This window comes from Oncorhynchus clarkii, chromosome 16, assembly GCF_045791955.1.
Source record: "Oncorhynchus clarkii lewisi isolate Uvic-CL-2024 chromosome 16, UVic_Ocla_1.0, whole genome shotgun sequence".
Lineage (NCBI taxonomy): Eukaryota > Metazoa > Chordata > Actinopteri > Salmoniformes > Salmonidae > Oncorhynchus > Oncorhynchus clarkii.
The window spans coordinates 42,924,227-42,944,937 of NC_092162.1; the positions used below are offsets into that span (position 1 = coordinate 42,924,227).

Below are 20,711 nucleotides of genomic sequence, written 5' to 3' on the forward strand. Positions count from 1 at the left end.
TGAAGAAAAGTGCACCATTGAAAGGAGTGATTGCCTGTGTAAAGGCAGGGGTGAAACGGAAGATTCCCGGGGCCGATGATGCCCGCCGTCTGGTGCGACACTGACCCCGGTGGAGAGCGTGGTGAAACTGCACAGAGTGATAAGATAATGAATGAAATGTACTTCAGTAAGGTTGGCTTTGAAGCGGTCATGGTTATCAACTGTACCGTAGGAATGGACCTTAAGTCACAGAAAATAGGTGTTGTGGTGACAGCTGCAGAGAAGTACTTGCTATTACAACATTTAATCTAATATTTTTTTTTATAACAAAATCAAGCTAGACAACAGTCTGTCCTTTCAATTGGGAACAAATGAGTCATAGTGGGCAGAACAAGCAAGGAGGTGGGCAGAGCCAAGAACGAGCTAGCGAGATCCTATTGGCGCATTTCCGCTGGGGACGCATACTCGGTGAAGAGAGCGTGTGCAATAAATCAATTCGCCTTTGCACTCCTAAACAACAACACTTTTTAAAACTTTGGCAAAGGGTAAAGTCTACAAAAATGTGTCCACTCTATTCATAACAGATTGTAGGTTTGGGAAGAGAAAACTGTATTGAAATCAAAGGTTTAGTTGATGAGTAAATTAGCAGAATGTCGGCCAAAATCCATCTGGTTCCATCTCCCACTGCCGGCCACTGCTTCACATTTATACAGCGGTCTCATTGTACACCTGTCTCATTGTTCTGTCTGTGATTTAACTGCAGAAGAGCCACGGGGGGTATTAAATGGTAGTCTCCTGTCCTCCCAGGCAGGTGGCCTGGTGTAGGATCAAATAGGGTCACAATAGTGGAATGGGGTGTAGGGTTAGTAGGTTGGGCATTCCCCCTCCTTTTCCGTTGTTGTAGCGCATTCCCCCTCCTTTTCCGTTGTTGTAGCGCATTCCCCCCCTTTTCCGTTGTTGTAGAGCAAGGTATAACGGATTTTTACTCCAGTCCAGTTCGTGGCGTTAATGCAACATATTGGATGCCAACCGTCGTTAAACCTCACCAAAGAAGAAGAAAATGCGCAACACAAACGTACATTTGCTACTACTAGACAGACTGACAGTTGGAATTTGAAGAAAGCATACAGACTTTGAACAATAAAGGTAAGACTTTTCCAAATACCATAGCTGATAATTATTGGATATTATACAACGGGTGGGTCTAATCCTGAATGCTGTTTGGTTAAAAGCGCATTCCAGACGGTGTCTTTTCCACGTTAAAATGCCTCATCATCAACCCTGCCAGGCTAATTCTAAACTTGTTCTCCACTATAAAAAGCATCTAGACATTATCTCACATTTTATTTTAGACTCACATTGAGTTTTCATCTGAGGAGATTTGTATAGACTTCTTCTCAGGTCTTAACACCCGTGCCAATATCCTACAAACAACGGTCTATTTGGCATTATGACTTATTTGTTATAGACAGTGCCATGTACGCAAACACGGTAGTTAACTGATCCAGTTAACGTTAGCTAATTAGCCAGGCTAGATATCTCGCAGGTTCCACCCAGTGCCAGCTAACGGGTGGGTATAATGTGGAACGTTCCAACAGGAAACTGTTCCAAAATCTTCGTGAATAACAAGGATGCCAACAAACGCATACAAAGTAGCATGATCAATTCACCTCGCTAACTAGCTGCCGAATAGGCATCAACTCACCACGTAGCTTATTATTGTTTGTCCATAGGCTACCAGAGTGAGGACAGACATTTTTCGGAATAAACGTGGTGAGTGAAAAACTCAACAAAATTGCCCGCTCTCTACCTGGTATTTTACACTGCCGCTATACAACTTTGTATGCGTTGTTTGTTGGCAACCTTGTTATTTACGACGTTTTTGGAACGGATTCCTGTTGGAACGTTCCAGAAATTATACCCACCCCCGGCTAACATTAACATAATGGTGTCTCTTTCCATGTCAACACAGTCTGATTACGAAAAGTGGATATTGCGAGAAGATCATCCGTTTAGGTGGGGAACTTTACTCGAACAAACAAACCAATCCAGGAAATCGTGTGTTGCTGCTTGTTACGGGAAAAGAAGACGTCATGCTGCCTTCTAAAGACGTCTGTTGGTCCTTGATAATAGGGATGGTACAACTTGCCTTCATGGTTCTTCCTGTTCAAGGTAGGGTCAACTAGAATCAGTTATATTTCTATGCAACTCACCCTGTCTACAGTCTATGGTTTAAAGGTTTTGACTCCTGCATTTGGCTGCCTTGGTCATTAACATGAACTCTTTCTTCCACATCTTTCAGCTCAAGAATGCTCCAAACCCATAGGAAAGCCCAACATGGTTTTGACAGAAGCCTTCATCACCAAAGAGACATTTGGAGAGGGAACAAACGCAAGTTTTGAGTGTGAAATTGGATATGCCCGTGCAGGAGGGTCTCGATCAGTCACCTGTACTGCTGGCGTGTGGAGTACAGTGACACTGACATGCACAAGTAATTCCAATAATTGTATTTATTGTTGTGGTAAAAAGTTGATATATTCATTGCCCATCCATAAAACTCAGTGAAATACTAGCCTAAGCCTAGCCTGGAATCCAGACTTGTTTTGTGCAAAAAATTCCACTCCTTGACACTCCATGTCATATGCCAATATGTTTGGCATATGACATGGAGTGGCATGTTAGCACAAAACAAGTATATTCCAAGCTAGCCTACATTTCCTCTGTACATGAGTCTGACTAGTTTTCTTCATGGTTTTCAGGAAAGTCATGTGGCCACCCAGGGGAAGTGATGAATGGCAAATATATTCTCGATGAAGGCATTCTGTTCGGTGCCAGAGCTGCTGTTACCTGTGACACTGGGTCAGTGCAAGGCTATTTGCCTCCCCTCTCTCGCTCTCTCTTGTGCGTGCACACTCATTCTTTAATAGGGCTCAACTGAGTACTTTAACATGTCATGTTTCACAAAGTTCACAATTTGCAGGCCTAATACTTTTCGTCCCTAAAAGCTAAAGGAAATGTTTGTAAAGCTTATGATATCATGATCAGTGAACAGTATGTTGTAACCCCTTGCTATCCCAAAACCAATGGTCCAAATACTGTCTCATATTGTGTAATCTTTTTCAGCTATATGCTTGTGGGCAGCGGTGTAAGGAACTGTATGGTCGAAGGCTGGGATGGCAGAGTTCCTGTATGTGAAGGTTAGTCAAGTGAAAATAACTATCTTAAACAGTTCTATGCTTGTGCCAAGATCAAAACTGTTCATAACTGCTGTTGTGTTCTACTCTGCAGTGGTGAAGTGTGGAAAGCCCCCCACCATTGTCAACGGTGGACTTGTTATCCCACCTGATGAAGTGTACCACTATAGAGGTGTTGTGGAATATAGCTGTGAGAAGGAATTCACTCTGGTTGGAACTAAATCCATAGTCTGTGAAAAGGAAGGAGAATTCCAGCCAGCTCCACCGGAGTGTAAAAGTACGTTGAAAGCTTGCCTTTTTCACCCCTTCTACCACACAATCATGAGCAATGTCAGGGTCCAGATGACCTCATCTGAACATATTTTTTTTAATTACAAAAATATCACTATCTAGCCTGATACAAAGAAATAACATAAGCAGAGATGTGCGTGAGACATTTAAGTGATAATGCCCGAGAAGCCGGTGTTTGAAGAATGTATTGGCACGAATGTTGTTCGTTTTCGTCGAGTGCCGGCAAACCGTGCCAATATATCCTCCAAACACCGGCGTCGAGGACATTATCACTTTTATACAACGAGTTACCAACATATTCAAATAGTGATTGACATATAAAAAAAATAAAAACCGTTATTTTGATTTATTTCTTCATACTATTTCATCCTTCCACAAGACATATTCCTGACACAAATGTAGGATTGCTAGAGACGCAAACCAGTCATTCAGTCTTTTGTTCTGTGTCTATGGACGCGACCCAGTTGTTAGTTCTAAATGCCATACTGGCTGGCAATGGTCTTATCCCTTGCTTGCTTGCTAGCCAACTACGGCTAACTTAGTCACGTCAAAGTGCAGCCAGAATAACAGCAAAGTAGCTGCATTTGTTTAAGCTGTTTTCTAGTTAGCTTTATTTAGTCCTCTTCACGACTGTCTTTGTGTGCTTGGAACCTGTTAGTTTGTTGGTGATGTGGACACCAAGGAACTTGAAGCTCTCAACCTGCTCCACTGCAGCCCCGTTGATGAGAATGGGGGCGTGCATGGTCCTCCTTTTCCTGTAGTCCACAATCATCTCCTTGGTCTTGGATCACGTTGAGGGAGAGGTTGTTGTCCTGGCACCACACAGCCAGTTCTCTGACCTCCTCCCTATAGGCTGTCTCATCGTGGTTGTCAAATCCAATCAAATTTTATTTGTCACATACACATGGTTAGCAGATGTTAATGCGAGTGTAGCGAAATGCTTGTGCTTCTAGTTCCGACAATGCAGTAATAACCAACAAGTAATCTAACTAACAATTCCAAAACTACTGTCTTATACACGGGGGATAAAGAATATGTACATAAAGATATATGGATGAGTGATGGTACAGAGCAGCATAGGCAAGATACAGTAGATGGTATCGAGTACAGTATATACATATGAGATGAGTATGTAAACAAAGTGGCATAGTTAAAGTGGCTAGTGATACATGTATTACATAAGGATGCGGTAGATGATATAGAGTACAGTATATACGTATACATATGAGATGAATAATGTAGGGTATGTAAACATTATATTAGGTAGCATTGTTTAAAGTGGCTAGTGATATATTTTACATTTCCCATCAATTCCCATTATTAAAGTGGCTGGAGTTGAGTCAGTGTGTTGGCAGCAGCCACTCAATGTTAGTGGTGGCTGTTTAACAGTCTGATGGCCTTGAGATAGAAGCTGTTTTTCAGTCTCTCGGTCCCAGCTTTGATGCACCTGGACTGACCTCGCCTTCTGGATGATAGCGGGGTGAACAGGCAGTGGCTCGGGTGGTTGTTGTCCTTGATGATCTTTATGGCCTTCCTGTAACATCGGGTGGTGTAGGTGTCCTGGAGGGCAGGTAATTTGCCCCCGGTGATGTGTTGTGCAGACCTCACTACCCTCTGGAGAGCCTTACGGTTGTGGGCGGAGCAGTTGCCGTACCAGGCGGTGATACAGCCCGCCAGGATGCTCTCGATTGTGCATCTGTAGAAGTTTGTGAGTGCTTTTGGTGACGAGCCGAATTTCTTCAGCCTCCTGAGGTTGAAGAGGCGCTGCTGCGCCTTCTTCACGATGCTGTCTGTGTGAGTGGACCAATTCAGTTTGTCTGTGATGTGTATGCCGAGGAACATAACTTACTACCGTCTCCACTACTGTTCCATCGATGTGGATAGGGGGGTGTTCCCTCTGCTGTTTCCTGAAGTCCACAATCATCTCCTTAGTTTTGTTGACGTTGAGTGTGAGGTTATTTTCCTGACACCACACTCCGAGGGCCCTCACCTCCTCCCTGTAGGCCGTCTCGTCGTTGTTGGTAATCAAGCCTACCACTGTTGTGTCATCCGCAAACTTGATGATTGAGTTGGAGGCGTGCGTGGCCACGCAGTCGTGGGTGAACAGGGAGTACAGGAGAGGGCTCAGAACGCACCCTTGTGGGGCCCCAGTGTTGAGGATCAGCGGGGTGGAGATGTTGTTGCCTACCCTCACCACCTGGGGGCGGCCCGTCAGGAAGTCCAGTACCCAGTTGCACAGGGCGGGGTCGAGACCCAGGGTCTCGAGCTTAATGACGAGCTTGGAGGGTACTATGGTGTTGAATGCCGAGCTGTAGTTGATGAACAGCATTCTCACATAGGTATTCCTCTTGTCCAGATGGGTTAGAGCAGTGTGCAGTGTGGTTGAGATTGCATCGTCTGTGGACCTATTTGGGCGGTAAGCAAATTGGAGTGGGTCTAGGGTGTCAGGTAGGGTGGAGGTGATATGGTCCTTGACTAGTCTCTCAAAGCACTTCATGATGACGGAAGTGAGTGCTACGGGGCGGTAGTCGTTTAGCTCAGTTACCTTAGCTTTCTTGGGAACAGGAACAATGGTGGCCCTCTTGAAGCATGTGGGAACAGCAGACTGGTTTGATTGACTGATTGATTGAATATGTCCGTAAACACATCGGCCAGCTGGTCTGCGCATGCTCTGAGGGCGCGGCTGGGGATGCCGTCTGGGCCTGCAGCCTTGCGAGGGTTAACGTTTAAATGTTTTACTCACCTCGGCTGCAGTGAAGGAGAGTCCGCATGTTTTCGTTGCAGGCCGTGTCAGTGGCACTGTATTGTCCTCAAAGCGGGCAAAAAAGTTATTTAGTCTGCCTGGGAGCAAGACATCCTGGTCCGTGACTGGGCTGGTTTTCTTCTTGTAGTCCGTGATTGACTGTAGACCCTGCCACATACCTCTTGTGTCTGAGCCGTTGAATTGAGATTCTACTTTGTCTCTATACTGACGCTTAGCTTGTTTGATAGCCTTGCGGAGGGAATAGCTGCACTGTTTGTATTCGGTCATGTTACCAGTCACCTTGCCCTGATTAAAAGCAGTGGTTCGCGCTTTCAGTTTCACGCGAATGCTGCCATCAATCCACGGTTTCTGGTTAGGGAATGTTTTAATCGTTGCTATGGGAACGACATCTTCAACGCATGTTCTAATGAACTCGCACACCGAATCAGCGTATTCGTCAATGTTGTTATCTGACGCAATACGAAACATATCCCAGTCCGCGTGATGGAAGCAGTCTTGGAGTGTGGAATCAGCTTGGTCGGACCAGCGTTGGACAGACCTCAGCGTGGGAGCTTCTTGTTTCTGTCTGTAGGCAGGGATCAGCAAAATGGAGTAGTGGTCAGCTTTTCCGAAAGGAGGGCGGGGCAGTGCCTTATATGTGTCGCGGAAGTTAGAATAACAATGATCCAAGGTTTTTCCAGCCCTGGTTGCGCAATCGATATGTTGATACAATTTAGGGACTCTTGTTTTCAGATTAGCCTTGTTAAAATCCCCAGCTAGAATGAATGCAGCCTCAGGATGTATGGATTCCAGTTTGCAAAGAGTCAAATAAAGTTTGTTCAGAGCCATCGATGTGTCTGCTTGAGGGGGAATATACACGGCTGTGATTATAATCAAAGAGAATTCTCTTGGTAGATAATGCGGTCGACATTTGATTGTGAGGAATTCTAAATCAGGTGAGCAAAAGGATTTGAGTTCCTGTATGTTTCTGTGATCACACCAAGTCTCGTTAGCCATAAGGCATACGCCCCCGCCCCTCTTCTTACCAGAAAGATGTTTGTTTCTATCGGCGCGATGCGTGGAGAAACCCGCTGGCTGCACCGCCTCCGATAGCGTCTCTCCAGTGAGCCATGTTTCCGTGAAGCAAAGAACGTTAGTCTCTGATGTCCCTCTGGAATGCTACCCTTCCTCGGATTTCATCAACCTTGTTGTCAAGAGACTGGACATTGGCGAGAAGAATGCTAGGGAGTGGTGCACGATGTGCCCGTCTCCGGAGTCTGACCAGAAGACCGCCTCGTTTCCCTCTTTTACGGAGTCGTTTTTTTTGGGTCGCCGGCTGGGATCCATTCCGTTGTCCTGGTTGAAAGGCAGAACACAGGATCCGCTTCGCGAAAATCATATTCTTGGTTGTACTGATGGTGAGTTGACGCTGATCTTATATTCAGTAGTTCTTCTCGACTGTATGTAATGAAACCTAAGATGACCTGGGGTACTAATGTAAGAAATAACACGTAAAAAAACTAAAAACTGCATAGTTTCCTAGGAACATGAAGCGAGGCGGCCATCTCTGTCGGCGCCATCAGCAAACTTGACGATGGTGTTGGAGTCATGCCTGGCCATGCAGTCATGAGTGAACAGGGAGTACGGAGGGGACTGAGCGCGCACCCCTGAGGGGCCCTGTGTTGAGGATCAGCATGGCGGATGTGGTGTTACTTACCCTTACCACCTGGGGGAGGCCAGGATCCAGTTGCGGAGGGAGGTGTTTAGTCCCAGGTCCTTAGCTTAGAGATGAGCTTTGAGGGCACTATGGGTCTGAATGCTGAGCTGTAGTCAATGAATAGCATTCTCACATAGGTGTTCCTTTTGTCCAGGTGGGAAAGGGCAGTATGGAGTGCAATAGAGATTGCGTTGTCTGTGGATCTGCTGGGGCGGTATGCCAATTGGAGTGGGTTTCTGGGATATTGTTGATGTGAGACATGATCAGCCTTTTCAGAGCACTTCATGGCTACAGATGTGAGTGCTATGGTTGGTAGTCATTTATGCAGGTTCTTAGTGTTCTTGGGCACAGGGACTATGGTGGTCAGCTTGAAACATGTTGGTATTACAGACTCTGTCAGGGATAGGTTGAATATGTCAGTTAGGACACTTATTTATTTAACTAGGCAAGTCGGTTAGGAACAAATTTTTAGTTACAATGACGGCCTACACTGGCCAAACCCGGACAACGCTGGGCAAGTTAGGCGCCGCCCTATCTCAATCACGGCCGGTTGTGATACAGCCTGGATTCAAACCAGGGTGTCTGTAGTGACGTCTCAAGCACTGGGATGCAGTGCCTTAGGCCACTGCACCATTCGGGTTCAACTTGCCAGTTGGTCAGCGCATGCTCGCGCTTAATTCAGTATGGATGTTGCCTGTAATCCATGGCTTCTGGTTGGGGTATGTACGTACTGTCACTGTGGGGATGACATCATCGATGCACTGATTGATGAAGCCAGTGACTGATATGGTGTCCTCCCCAATGCCATCAGAATTCCGGAACATATTCCAGTCTGTGCTATCAAAACAGTCCTGTAGCTTAGCATCTGCTTCATCTGACCACTTCCTTATTGACTGAGTCACTGGTGCTTTCTGCTTTAGTTTTTGTTTGTAAGCAGGAATCAGGAGGATAGAATTTTGGTCAGATATCCCCCGCCAAATGGAGGGCGAGGGAGAGCTTGTACGCTTCTCTGTGTGTGGAGTAAAGGTGGTCTCTATATATATATATATATATATATATATATATATATATATATATATATATATATATATATATATATATATATATATATATATATATATATATATTCCTCTGGTTACACATGCTGATTAGGTAAAATGGATTTAAGTTTCCCTGCATTGAAGTCCCCGGCCACTAGGAGTGCCTTCTCTGGATGAGTGTTTTCCTGTTTGCTAATGGCTGTGTATAGCTCATTCAGTGCGGTCTTAGTGCCAGTATCGGTTTGCGGTGGTATTTAGACAGCTTTGATAAATACACAAACTCTCTTGGCAAATAGTGTGGTCTACAGCTTATGAGAGACTCTACCTCAGGCGAGCAAACCCTTGAGACTTCCTTAGATTTCGTGCATCAGCTGTTGTTTACAAATATACATGGACCGCCACCCCTTGTCTTATCAGAGGCCGCTGTTCTATCCTCCTGAAAAAGCTTCAAACCCACCAGCTGTATGTTTATTAATGTCGTCGTTCAGCCACAACTCGGTGAAACGTAAGATATTACAGTTTTTAATGTCCCGTTGGTAGGATATACGTGATCGTAGTTTGTCTCTATTTTATTATCGATTGATTGCACGTTGTCTAATAGGAACGATGGTAAAGGTAGAATACCCTTTCGGCGACGTATCCTAACAAGGCACCCGGATCTTCGTCCACGATACCTCTGTCTCTTTCTCCTGCGAATTACAGGGATGAGGGCCTTGTCTGGCGTCTGAAGTAAATTGAAGAAAAGTATTCCCCCAGTACGGGGTGAGTAATCACTGTCCTGATATCTTGAAGCTCTTTTCGGTCATAAGACACGGTGGCAGAAACATCATCAACAAAATAACTTACAAATAACGCAAAAACATGCACAATTGGTTACAGGATCTTAAAACGGCAGCCATCTCCTTCCGTGCCATTAGTTATACATTTCCTGGCAGGGTTGATGAGACAGTGGATTGCACAGTGCGATGGAACATAGTAAATAGATTAGCAGGTGGTATCTTGTGAAATACACAGGCCGGAATGTAGTTTTATCCAATCAGCATTCAGGATTAGACCCACCCGTTGTATTAACATACAACACAGGCTAATAGATGTTGAAGGAATTTAATTCCTCTGTTTTAATACCCAATTAAATTAAACACTCAGTCAATTCAGAAGGATTTGTAAGACCCTTTATTTTATAGGAATGGACAGAGCCCCGGTCTTAAGTCAAGTAACAGCCTTTAATCAAGAGTACTGAGTTCATACACATTTTACCACAGGTTATAAACTGAAAATGACGTCAGCGTTTTCTAAATGTTCCGTCTCTTCTTGACACTGGTAGAAAGGCCCTATAGCTCTCAAGCCTTCCCTCCTCGCCTAGAGCCAAGGTCAGTCAGTGTAGATAAGCATTCTAGACAGTCTGGAGATAGTTCATTCATTTGTACCAAGGAACAGACCGTCATTGTTCTAACTTTTGCCCACGTTCACACACACACACATTATTTTCAGTACTGGGATCAAGAATGAAAACTCATACATATACAGTAACATTTAGTATTCTGATTAGTACATGTATAGTAACATAATAGTATTTGGATTAATCAGTCCTGATTGAAATGTATACATAATTAGTCATCATTGATAAAAATTCCCTTAACAATAGAGCAGTCTAAAACATGGTTTATGTGTACTGTGGGCCTACTCTAAAAACCATGATGCAACATTGAGCTCAGACGAAGAGTAAAACAAAAACTCTAGCTTATTTTTGAAGGCCAAGTTCCAGAATTCATAAATAAGTGTCTATAGCAAAATTGTGATATTGCCTTCAAATAGCCTAAAACTAATGAGAGACTTGGGCCCACCTTGTTCACAACAGTAGCTAACGAAATTGCTCTTTGTTTACATCTGCAGTGGTTTCATGTCCTGCTCCTGTTGTTGAGAATGGCGTTATGATTGAAGGTCGTCTGCCCCCCTACAAGCACAAGTCTTTTGTGACGTATAAGTGCAACGATGGATATAAGATGATGGGAGAGGCCAGTCTGACATGTGAAATAGAAGGCTGGTCAGCTCCTACTCCCACATGCAAAGGTAAGACTTGTTTCGGTGTTTGTTATTTAACACACTTTAACCTATATTTGAACTTAGACATTTTGTGCGTCATTTGGTTTTTAGGACCAGAAGACAAATATGTCAGCAAACTGACTTTCTGAATTCAGCCTATCTTATGTAAACATGTTGAGACTATTTTGATAACACAAAATGGTATGTGTGGTAGGCCTAGTCTTCATGCTAATCATTATTTTTCACCATATGCATGGCTGTGCATAGCAACCTCAGGTAATTATTTTCCCAGTATGCATTAGTTTGGATTTGGTCATTTTGATTTCCATCTATTATTTCCTTCTAGTCCATTCCTTGCTACTCGCCTGCATGGTTTTTTAGGGCTGACCCCAATTATTTGACTGGTTGATTGTCTGGTCAATAATGGGCTGTTGGTCGACCAAGATTATTTTTAAAAAATGTAGTCGAGCAGTAAAATAAATGTATTTATTTATACGGCACACGACACCGGTCTTATTCACGGCCATCTCAGTGAACGAATCTATTGCGGAGGCCGAGGCAAATCCATTGCACGTCTCCCTCCAGAATGCACACTCTCTCTTCACCTCAAACAGCAAGAAAACAAAGTATGTTTTTACATCCATTGAGCATGACAATAGTTCCTCAATGTATTTTAAATATCTTTCCAGCTCTCTCCCTTTCGAGAACCACTTAGCGTGAAAGGGGAAAATGTATGCTCTGATCCAGTGGAAATTTCATAAAATAGGCCTACCTGAATCATTTTTATCCCTTGCGCAAATTCCCTAGAGCTGTGTCTGTCCTGAGCTCACTGGTGCAGCAAACTCTTGAGGGGCCCAAAATATTTTATAAAATGTCAGTCTGGACCCAAGTTAATAGTTGATACAATGTTTCAAGTTTGTTGCAGACTGGCCATGCTTAGCCTGTAATTTATAGGATATTTATTTTTCATCAGGATAATTTCTACCGGCAGCCTGCAATGCTTTTACGTAGTTGGCAATAGATGTTACTTTTTAGGGTTGTAGAATTTTCATTTTGATAGAATTTTGTTTAATAACATGACAAAGATTGAGATACGAAGACGTTATTATAAATTAAATTAAACTGTACCACGCAAATAGTGCATATGAAAACAATAACTTGGCACGCAGATCAGTAGAAATGGTCAAATAAATTGGAATTCCACATGTGAAAGTTTGCAGACTCCTCGTGTAGTTTATTACTGGTAACTTCAGGAGAGTAACTGCAGAATTTCTGAATGTCAGTAGGAGTGGAAAGGAGGATGGTCGGACAGGTTACCTTTTTTCCCTTATGGTTATCTTGATCTCTGGCTCACTCTTAAGTCATTTGTGTTTTTTCATCACCGTGAGTTTAAAGTAGAGGTCGACCGATTTATGATTTTCAATACCAATTATTGGGAGGACCAAAAAAAAGCTGATACCGATTAATCGGCCAAATTAAAAAATACAAAACAATTATAATTAATACATATTTGTTGTGTGTGTGTGTGTGTGTGTATATATATATATATATATATATATATATATATATATATATATATATATATATATATATTATTATTATTATTATTATTATTATTATTATTATTTTTTTTTAAATATATATTTGTAATAATGACAATTACAGCAATATTGAATGAACGCTTTAACTTAAAATAATACATCAATAAAATCAATTTGGTCTCAAATAAATGATGAAACATGTTAAATTTGGTTTAAATAATGCAAAAACAAAGTGTTGGAGAAGAAAGTAAAAGTGCAATATGTGCCATGTAAAAAAGCTAACGTTTAAGTTCCTTGCTCAGAACATATGAAAGCTGGTGGTTCCTTTTTAACCTGAGTCTTCAATATTCCCAGGTTCGAAGTTTTAGGTTGTAGTTATTATAGGACAATTTCTCTCTGTACCATTTGTATTTCATATACCTTTTGACTTTTGGATGTTTTTATAGGCACTATAGTATTTATTGCAAGCCTAATCTCGGGAGTTGATAGTCATAAACAGCGCAATGCTTAAAGCACAGTGAAGAGCTGCTGGCAAATGCATGAAAGTGCTGTTTGAAAGAATGCTTAGGAGCCTGCTGCTGCCTACCACCGCTCAGTCAGACTGCTCTATCAAATATCAAATCATAGACATGATTATAATGTAACACACAGAAATACGAGCCTTAGGTCATTTATATGGTCAAATCCGGAAACTATAATTTCTAAAACAAAATGTTTTTTCTTTCAGTGATCAGGTGGCATCCATAAGTCTAAATATTGCTGTTACATTGCACTACCTTCAATGTTATGTCATAATTGTGTAAAATTCTGGCAAATTAATTACGGTCTTTGTTAGGAAGACATGGTCTTCACACAGTTCACAACGAGCCAGGCGGCCCAAACTGCTGCATATACCCTGACTCGGCTTGCACAGAACGCAAGAGAAGTGACACAATTTCCCTAGTTAAAAGAGATTCATGTTAGCTGGCAATATTAACAAAATATGCAGGTTTAAAAATATATACTTGTGTATTGATTTTAAGAAAGGCGTTGTTTATGGTTAGGTACACATTGGTGCAACGACAGTGCTTTTTTTCGCGAATGCGCTTGTTAAATCACCCATTTGGCGAAGTAGGCTGTGATTCAATGATAAATGAACAGGCACCGCATTGATTATATGCAACGCAGGACAAGCTAGATAACTACACATGGTTGATGATATTAGTAGTTTAACTAGTGATTATGTTAAGATTGATTTCTTTTTTATAATATACATTTTATGCTAGCTTGCACCTTACCTTGGTTCCTTGCTGCAATTGCATAACAGGTAGTTAGTTGCCTGCCACGAAGTCTCCTCGTGGAGTGCAATGTAATCGGCCATAATCGGTGTCCAAAAATGCAGATTACCGATTTTGTTATGAGAACTTGAAATTGGCTGTGATTAATCGGCCATTCCGATTAACCGGTCAACCTCTAGTTTAAAGCATCAGAAAATCTCAATGCATAGTTGATTTTATTAAAACACAAGGTGTGGTTATATATGGAAAAATACATGTTTTAAAATCAATGGTTGAAAGAACAGACCAAGATTTTTTATTTATTTATTTTTTCTCTGAACAGCCCTAATGCTTTTAGTAGCAAAGTTGGTTACTATTTAAAACAAAATGGTGTTCAAATTCGACCTTTTGATCCATTCAAACAATCCCATGGTCTAGTGAGCTGCTTACCTTCCATTGAGGGTCTGCTGAGTAACACTTTATTTGTGAATGATTAGCCATCTTGTCCAAGACCATTCTACTCCTCAGACCACACTGGCTGACTAAAGCATTTGAGGGATCACAACAGGAAAGTGTTGTGACAGACTAGACAAAAATAAGTACCGGCTTAATTGTATTGCATTACTTTGTAGTCCTTTTGACAAAACCAAAGCCCCTTACTAGGCGATAATGTGTTTCCCAAAAACATTTTGAATGGTTATTAGTGACCTGCAGTCATTTGGCTACATGACCGTCACAGCCCTACTAACACCTCAACTGACTTCATTAGCCTAACCTTTGATCCTTTATGGTAATATAATAAGCCAGTGGTGTGTTTGTGGTGAGGCTTTCAAATTACCTCCACACAAAGTTGCATGTCAGTCTGGCTGAGGTGGAGAATCGTCATTGGTACTGTGAAGTACACAGCCTATTATGCTCGCTAAATTCCCCTACTTATTTGTGTCCAAAGATATATTCTTGTCTCAACTTGAATTGACACTTGAATTATAGATTCAAATTGAACCAGGCTGCCAACAAGTGGTAGTTTATGGTGGCTTTTCTCCTTCACCTGATACGACAAAGGATTGATTTGTGATCTGAATATACAGTATGTAACAATGTACCTATCAAGTAGTCATGGGGAAATACAACCCATATCAAAAAGGTTTGAAGTAAACCTCAATCTGTATTCACATAGGGCTGAACCCTACCTTGAGTTATGTTTCACATAGACTACCTCGAACACAGAAATAAAGTATTGGCTGTGTTGAAATTGAACACTAGTTTGTGCATGCCATGCCTCTAACATCATCTAATTCTTTTTGATTTATTTGATTTATCAAACTTCAGTAAGCTGTAATTGTTGGTGTTAAGTGTGTGTGTGAACCCTAATATCACCTCTTTTGACAACAGATGGTGCACCTGGTCCCACTAGTCCCCCAGCGGCCAACAGTAAGCTACCTATTGATGTTTTACATGCTCTTTCCATGACATAGACTGGCCAGGTGAAAGCTATGATCCCTTATTGATATCACTTGTTAAGTCTTGTTAATTCAATCAGTGTAGATGAAGGGGAGGAGACGGGTTGAAGAAGGATTTTTAAGCCTTGAGACAATTGAGACATGGATTGTGTATGTGTGCCATTCAGAAGGTGAATAGGCATGACAAAAAAATGTAGGTGCCTTTTGAACGGGGAATGGTGCCAGGCGCACCGGTTTGTGTCAAGAACTGCAATGCTGCTGGGTTTTACATGCTCAATAGTTTAGTATGTATCAAAAATGGTCCACCACCCAAAGGACATCCAGCCAACTTGACACAACTGCGGGAAGCATTGGTGTCAACATGGGCCAGCATCCCTTTTTAAAAAAGAAAAAATAACATTCTTATTTACAATGACCCTGGATGACGCTGGGCCAATTGTGCCCGCCCTATGGCACTCCCAATCACGGCCGGATGTGATGCAGCCTGGATTTGAACCACTGCACTAAGATGCAGTGTCTTAGACCGCTGCGTCACTCGGGAGTCCCAGAGTCTCTGTGTATATGTTGTTACAACAGTAAGCTGTCTCCCAGTAGCTATCTATTGGTGTTGTATATGATCTCTTTGATGGTTCAAGCATTATTTAGGCTATTAAGTGATGATTTAATTATTACTGCAAATTCATGATGGCATATTCCTTCCCTCGTTTGTTTCTCTTACAGACCACACATGGAAAATAGTAGGGGGTGTTCTAGGTGGACTTGGTAAGTTGCTATAGAATTTGTGTGGATAATGACAGTAACCGTCCAACATGGTGACCTGTTAAATAAAACAAGAATTGTACTATATTCCATCTTATAAAGACGAACGGGATAAGCAGTATTTGTTTGGTTTTATGTTGAACGTTTTCAAATCTAGTCATCATGCAACAATGTTGCTGTACCAATAATTTATTTTTTTAACATACTCAGCAAAAAAAGAAACGTCCTCTCACTGTCAACTGAGTTTATTTTCAGCAAATGTGTAAATATGTGTATGAACAATAAAAGATTCAACAACTGAGACATAAACTTAACAAGTTCCACAGACATGTGACTAACAGAAATTGAATAATGTGTCCCTGAACAAAGGGGGGGATCAAAATCAAAAGTAACAGTCAGTATCTGGTGTAGCCACCAGCTGCATTAAGTACTGCAGTGCATCTCCTCCTCATGGACTGCACTAGATTTGCCAGTTTACCCCACTTTGCTAGATTTACCCCACTCTTCCACCAAGGCACCTGCAAGTTCCCGGACATTTCTGGGGGGAATGGCCCTAACCCTCACCCTCCGGTCCAACAGGTCCCAGACGTGCTCGATGGTATTGAGATCTGGGGTCCTCGCTGGCCATGGCAGAACACTGACATTCCTGTCTTGCAGGAAATCAGACACAGAACAAGCAGTATGGCTGGTGGCATTGTCATGCTGGAGCGTCATGTCAGGATGAGCCTACAGGAAGGGTACCATATGAGAAAGGAGGATGTCTTCCCTGTAACGCACAGTGTTGATTGCCTACAATGACAACAAGCTCAGTCCGATGATGCTGTGACACACCACCCTAGACCACAACGGACCCTCCACCTTCAAATCGATCCCGCTCCAGAGTACAGGCCTCGGTGTAACGCTCATTCCTTCGATGATAAATGCGAATTCGACCATCACCCCTGGTGAGACAAAACCGCAACTTGTCAGTGAAGATCACTTTCTGCCAGTCCTGTCTGGTCCAGCGACGGTGGGTTTGTGCCCATAGGTGACGTTGTTGCCGGTGATGTAAGGCGGGTCCTCACCAGACAACAGGCCTACAAACCCTCAGTCCAGCCTCTCTCGGTCTATTGCTGACAGTCTGAGCACTGATGGAAGGATTGCGCATTCCTGGTGTTACTCTGGCAGTTGTTGTTGCCATCCTGTACCTGTCCCGCAGGTGTGATGTTCGGATGTACCGATCCTGTGCAGGTGGTGTTACACGTGGTCTGCCACTGCGAGGACAATCAGCTGTCCGTCCTGTCTCTCTGTAGTGCTGACTTATGCGTCTCACAGTATGGACATTGCAATGTATTACCCTGGCCACATCTGCAGTCCTTATGCCTCCTTGCAGCATGCCTAAGGCACGTTCACGCAGGGACCCTGGGCACCTTTCTTTTGGTGTTTTTCAGAGTCAGTAGAAAGGCCTCTTTAGTGTCCTAAGTTTTCATAACTGAGACCTTAATTGCCTACCGTCTGTAAGCTGTTAGTGTCTTAATGATCGTTCCACAGGTGCATGCTCATTAATTGTTTATGGGTCATTGAACAAGCATGGGAAACAGTGTTTAAACCCTTTACAATGACGATCTGAAGTTATTTTGATTTTTACAAATGATCTTTGAAAGACAGGGTCCTGAGAAAGGAACGTTTCTTTTTTTTCTAAGTGTATTTTTATTACCTAGGTAGTATTCTGTTCAAGCCTTTTCTTGCAGGACAGACAAAGTTATTTGTAATACTTTTCTATTGTTACTGGTATACAAACCTATAACAATACCCCTTTCTGTTGACATCCCATTATTTTTTATTAATGTTGTTCACAGTAAGGAGAAGGAATGTTGATGTTTTAAACTCTATGCCAAGTAAGAATTACCTAAATAATACCTCATGGATTCAAACTTCTCCTTTTTTCTTTGCAGGTTTTGTTTGTGTTATAGGATTTATAGTCTACAAATATAAAGCACGGTAAGTCATTCTCATTTCATTAACATCTAATCAAGGCTTGTTTCCTGTCATGGCTCCTCCCTCTTTTCTTTGCGCTCACTAAAACAACTGTTGTTCAGTTTCATGTGTTCTTTTGGGTTTTTGCTGCTGTTATAGCCACCTATGCTGCTTCAGCTAAATGCTGCATGCTTTATATTTGCAAAGCTTTCTGGTGTTTAACATCAATATACACACACCAGCCACAGTAGTGAAGCTGCAAAGTAAACGCAATGGCCATTTTGTCAAATCTTCTAGTGTTCTTAAACATTAAACTGGTTGGTGGGTGTCATTGATGATGTCCAGACGGGTTGCCACTCACGTGTCGGGCAAGGGTGACAGATTGTTGGGGCAATGGGTTTGGCCTAGCCTGGGATCCAGACTTGTTTTTTGCTAACATTCCACCCCTTACCACTCTGTCATATAACAAACAGTTTGCCATGACACATGGCAAGGAGTGGATTGTTAGCACAAAAAAGGTCTGGGTTCCAGGCTAGGTTTGGCCTCCTGGTCATCCAGAAATGCAGTCATGAAATACATTGCTCAACTTTTGGGTTACAGCTATCGATTTGGCTACTTAGGAAATGTGCCCACTAATAACTCTGAAGACAAATGTATCATGTTTATGTTCATTCTTTTAGCAGGACAGGTGTAGAAAAAAATGTGAAATGTATTTTTGTGATTTTTCTAACTGCATTTTTGGTATTTATTTTTCAGTGCCAGGTCGTCTTACTTGCCTTAGTTTCCTCTTGCTTCGTTGATAAAGGCGTCAAAGTGAACAGGCTGCTGTGATTTAATACACTACCCTCCTGCTTATGAATGCACCAGCCCCTCCCAAACACCGGGTTCATTTCCTTTCAAAGGAAGCTCGATCATGTGATGTTTTAGAAACCTCACGATGAAGAATGAATTGGTTCATTCCAATTTGGAAGCTTGTGCTTAATGAGTGACCTAACCTGATTATTCAATAACTATTAATGTTTCCAGTGTACTTCACAAATAACTTTCTTTATCTGAGCCTGCTTTCTCATTGCCAACCACCTTAGTTAAAATGCTCATGTATGGAAGCTGCCCTTTAGGGCAACCCTGCATCACAAAGCCAGTTTTGCCCGCTCTGAAATAAAGGAAATCATATCCATTAAGATGCCCAACCAGACTCCCAGTATAGAACCATAAAGTGCTGTCATTTCTAAACAGTAAAACAGATTTGTAATGAAAATACCCTCAAATGTGGCGTTCCGTACTGTCGCCTCGTATCAAACATTTGATCTAAACTGCTGGAGTACAAAGTTTTAGCTTCACTGACAAAATAAATACATAGGGGAATGTGTTTGACGCAACGTCTTAATATAAGTCATGCCACCGAAGGTCAACATGATTGGTTTGCTAGAGCAGGTTGCAGGTGTGTTGAAACACTCATATCCTGGAGCTCAAGAGCAAAGATGGTTCAATGTGAATCAATTGCTTTCACCAAGTTTAGCTCTAGTCATTGGTCTTAGACAAGTATTGTGATGTGAATTCGAAAAGCTTGGTTTTACAAGGAGACCATGCTTGAAACACCAGAGTATACTTTTGAGTGGGTTTAGCTCTGGCTCATGATCCAGTTTTGGAATCTTTATTTGAACTTATAGCCTTTTTTGTATTGTTCTACTGTAGATAAGCCAAGGAAAGATGTATATATTTTTTTTTTAAGTGAAGACATTTTGTTTTAATATAAAGGGGAAATAAATGCCTGTAATGTTCCTATGTCTTATTTCCAGAGATGAATCATGTTTGAGACTTTTCCCCCTGTAAACTGTTCTTGAATGTGTCACATTGAATGTGTGAGATTCATTATGGCAACTGGCTGAAGCATATCGAGCAAATGTATTGGAGATCTGCTATTCAACCACTTCTAATTTAACATGCACCATACCTGACAGCTGAATTGCTGCCTTCAGTAAATGCAAAGTCTCTTGCAATAAGACCACTGGGCCATGGTGTTCTAAGAGGAAGCCTGCAGCTCTCACTAATATAGAAGGCTAAAATGAATCCGTTTATTTGTTAGAGTTTTAGATTCTTTACTTTGCCTTATCAATGGAAAATACAAAACGTTCTGCAGTTTTCCCTGTATTTATTTCATGTCTTGACTGACTTTTTCCACTCCCCTCTTTGTTCCATTGCATGGTCGTCTCATACTGGTGGTCTTTACAGATTTTTTTGTTGTTGTTGATGCAAATGCGATTTAATTTCTAATGTTTCATGGGATCTAATCAAGTGTTTGCTTCATATGAACCCATGTTGTTATTTAGTAGAGCACAATGTTAGGTGAATATGAAAGTAGGTTTGACTTTAATTTATTCTGATCAATGTACCCTACTAAATAAACAGCAGTGTTAAATGTAAAACGGCATGTTTTCAAAATGGAATGAAAATACATGTTCCAAAAGGTTGTTTCATTATATCTAAGACGACTATCTAACAGGAGCACTTTTAATGAATAAAATGAAGTATTAATGTGTGTTTAAGTATAATGTAGCTCTCACCACTGACTCTAAATGCTCTACTTTACATCTGTCTATTACCAGTTGTATTATCAGTGTGAAACCACTGTTTCACAACCAAGTTGTGGTCAGCCAATTATGAATGTTTTTTTTTCTTCACGTTTTGATTTAATGTACCAATCAATTAAACAGCGCTCATTTATACATGAA

At 41.8% G+C, this 20,711-nt stretch overlaps 1 protein-coding gene across 5 annotated transcripts; it reads left to right on the top strand.

The window, feature by feature from the left end:
• The first annotated feature begins 699 nt into the window (after positions 1 to 699).
• Positions 700 to 20,711, top strand: LOC139368509 (C4b-binding protein alpha chain-like). Of its 5 annotated transcripts, none has more exons than XM_071107498.1 (11): positions 700 to 1,125; positions 1,996 to 2,151; positions 2,282 to 2,470; positions 2,739 to 2,838; positions 3,103 to 3,176; positions 3,268 to 3,450; positions 10,858 to 11,034; positions 15,197 to 15,235; positions 15,985 to 16,026; positions 17,958 to 18,003; positions 18,736 to 20,711. In XM_071107498.1, exons 2-11 carry the CDS (start codon positions 2,073 to 2,075, stop codon positions 18,758 to 18,760), a joined length of 954 nt encoding a protein of 317 aa, XP_070963599.1. In that variant the 5' UTR covers positions 700 to 1,125; positions 1,996 to 2,072; the 3' UTR covers positions 18,761 to 20,711. The 5 variants fall into 5 exon arrangements, with proteins under 5 accessions (XP_070963599.1, XP_070963598.1, XP_070963601.1 ...); XM_071107497.1 differs by having other exon boundaries at positions 743 to 1,125; positions 1,952 to 2,151; XM_071107500.1 differs by lacking the exon at positions 1,996 to 2,151 and having other exon boundaries at positions 925 to 1,125.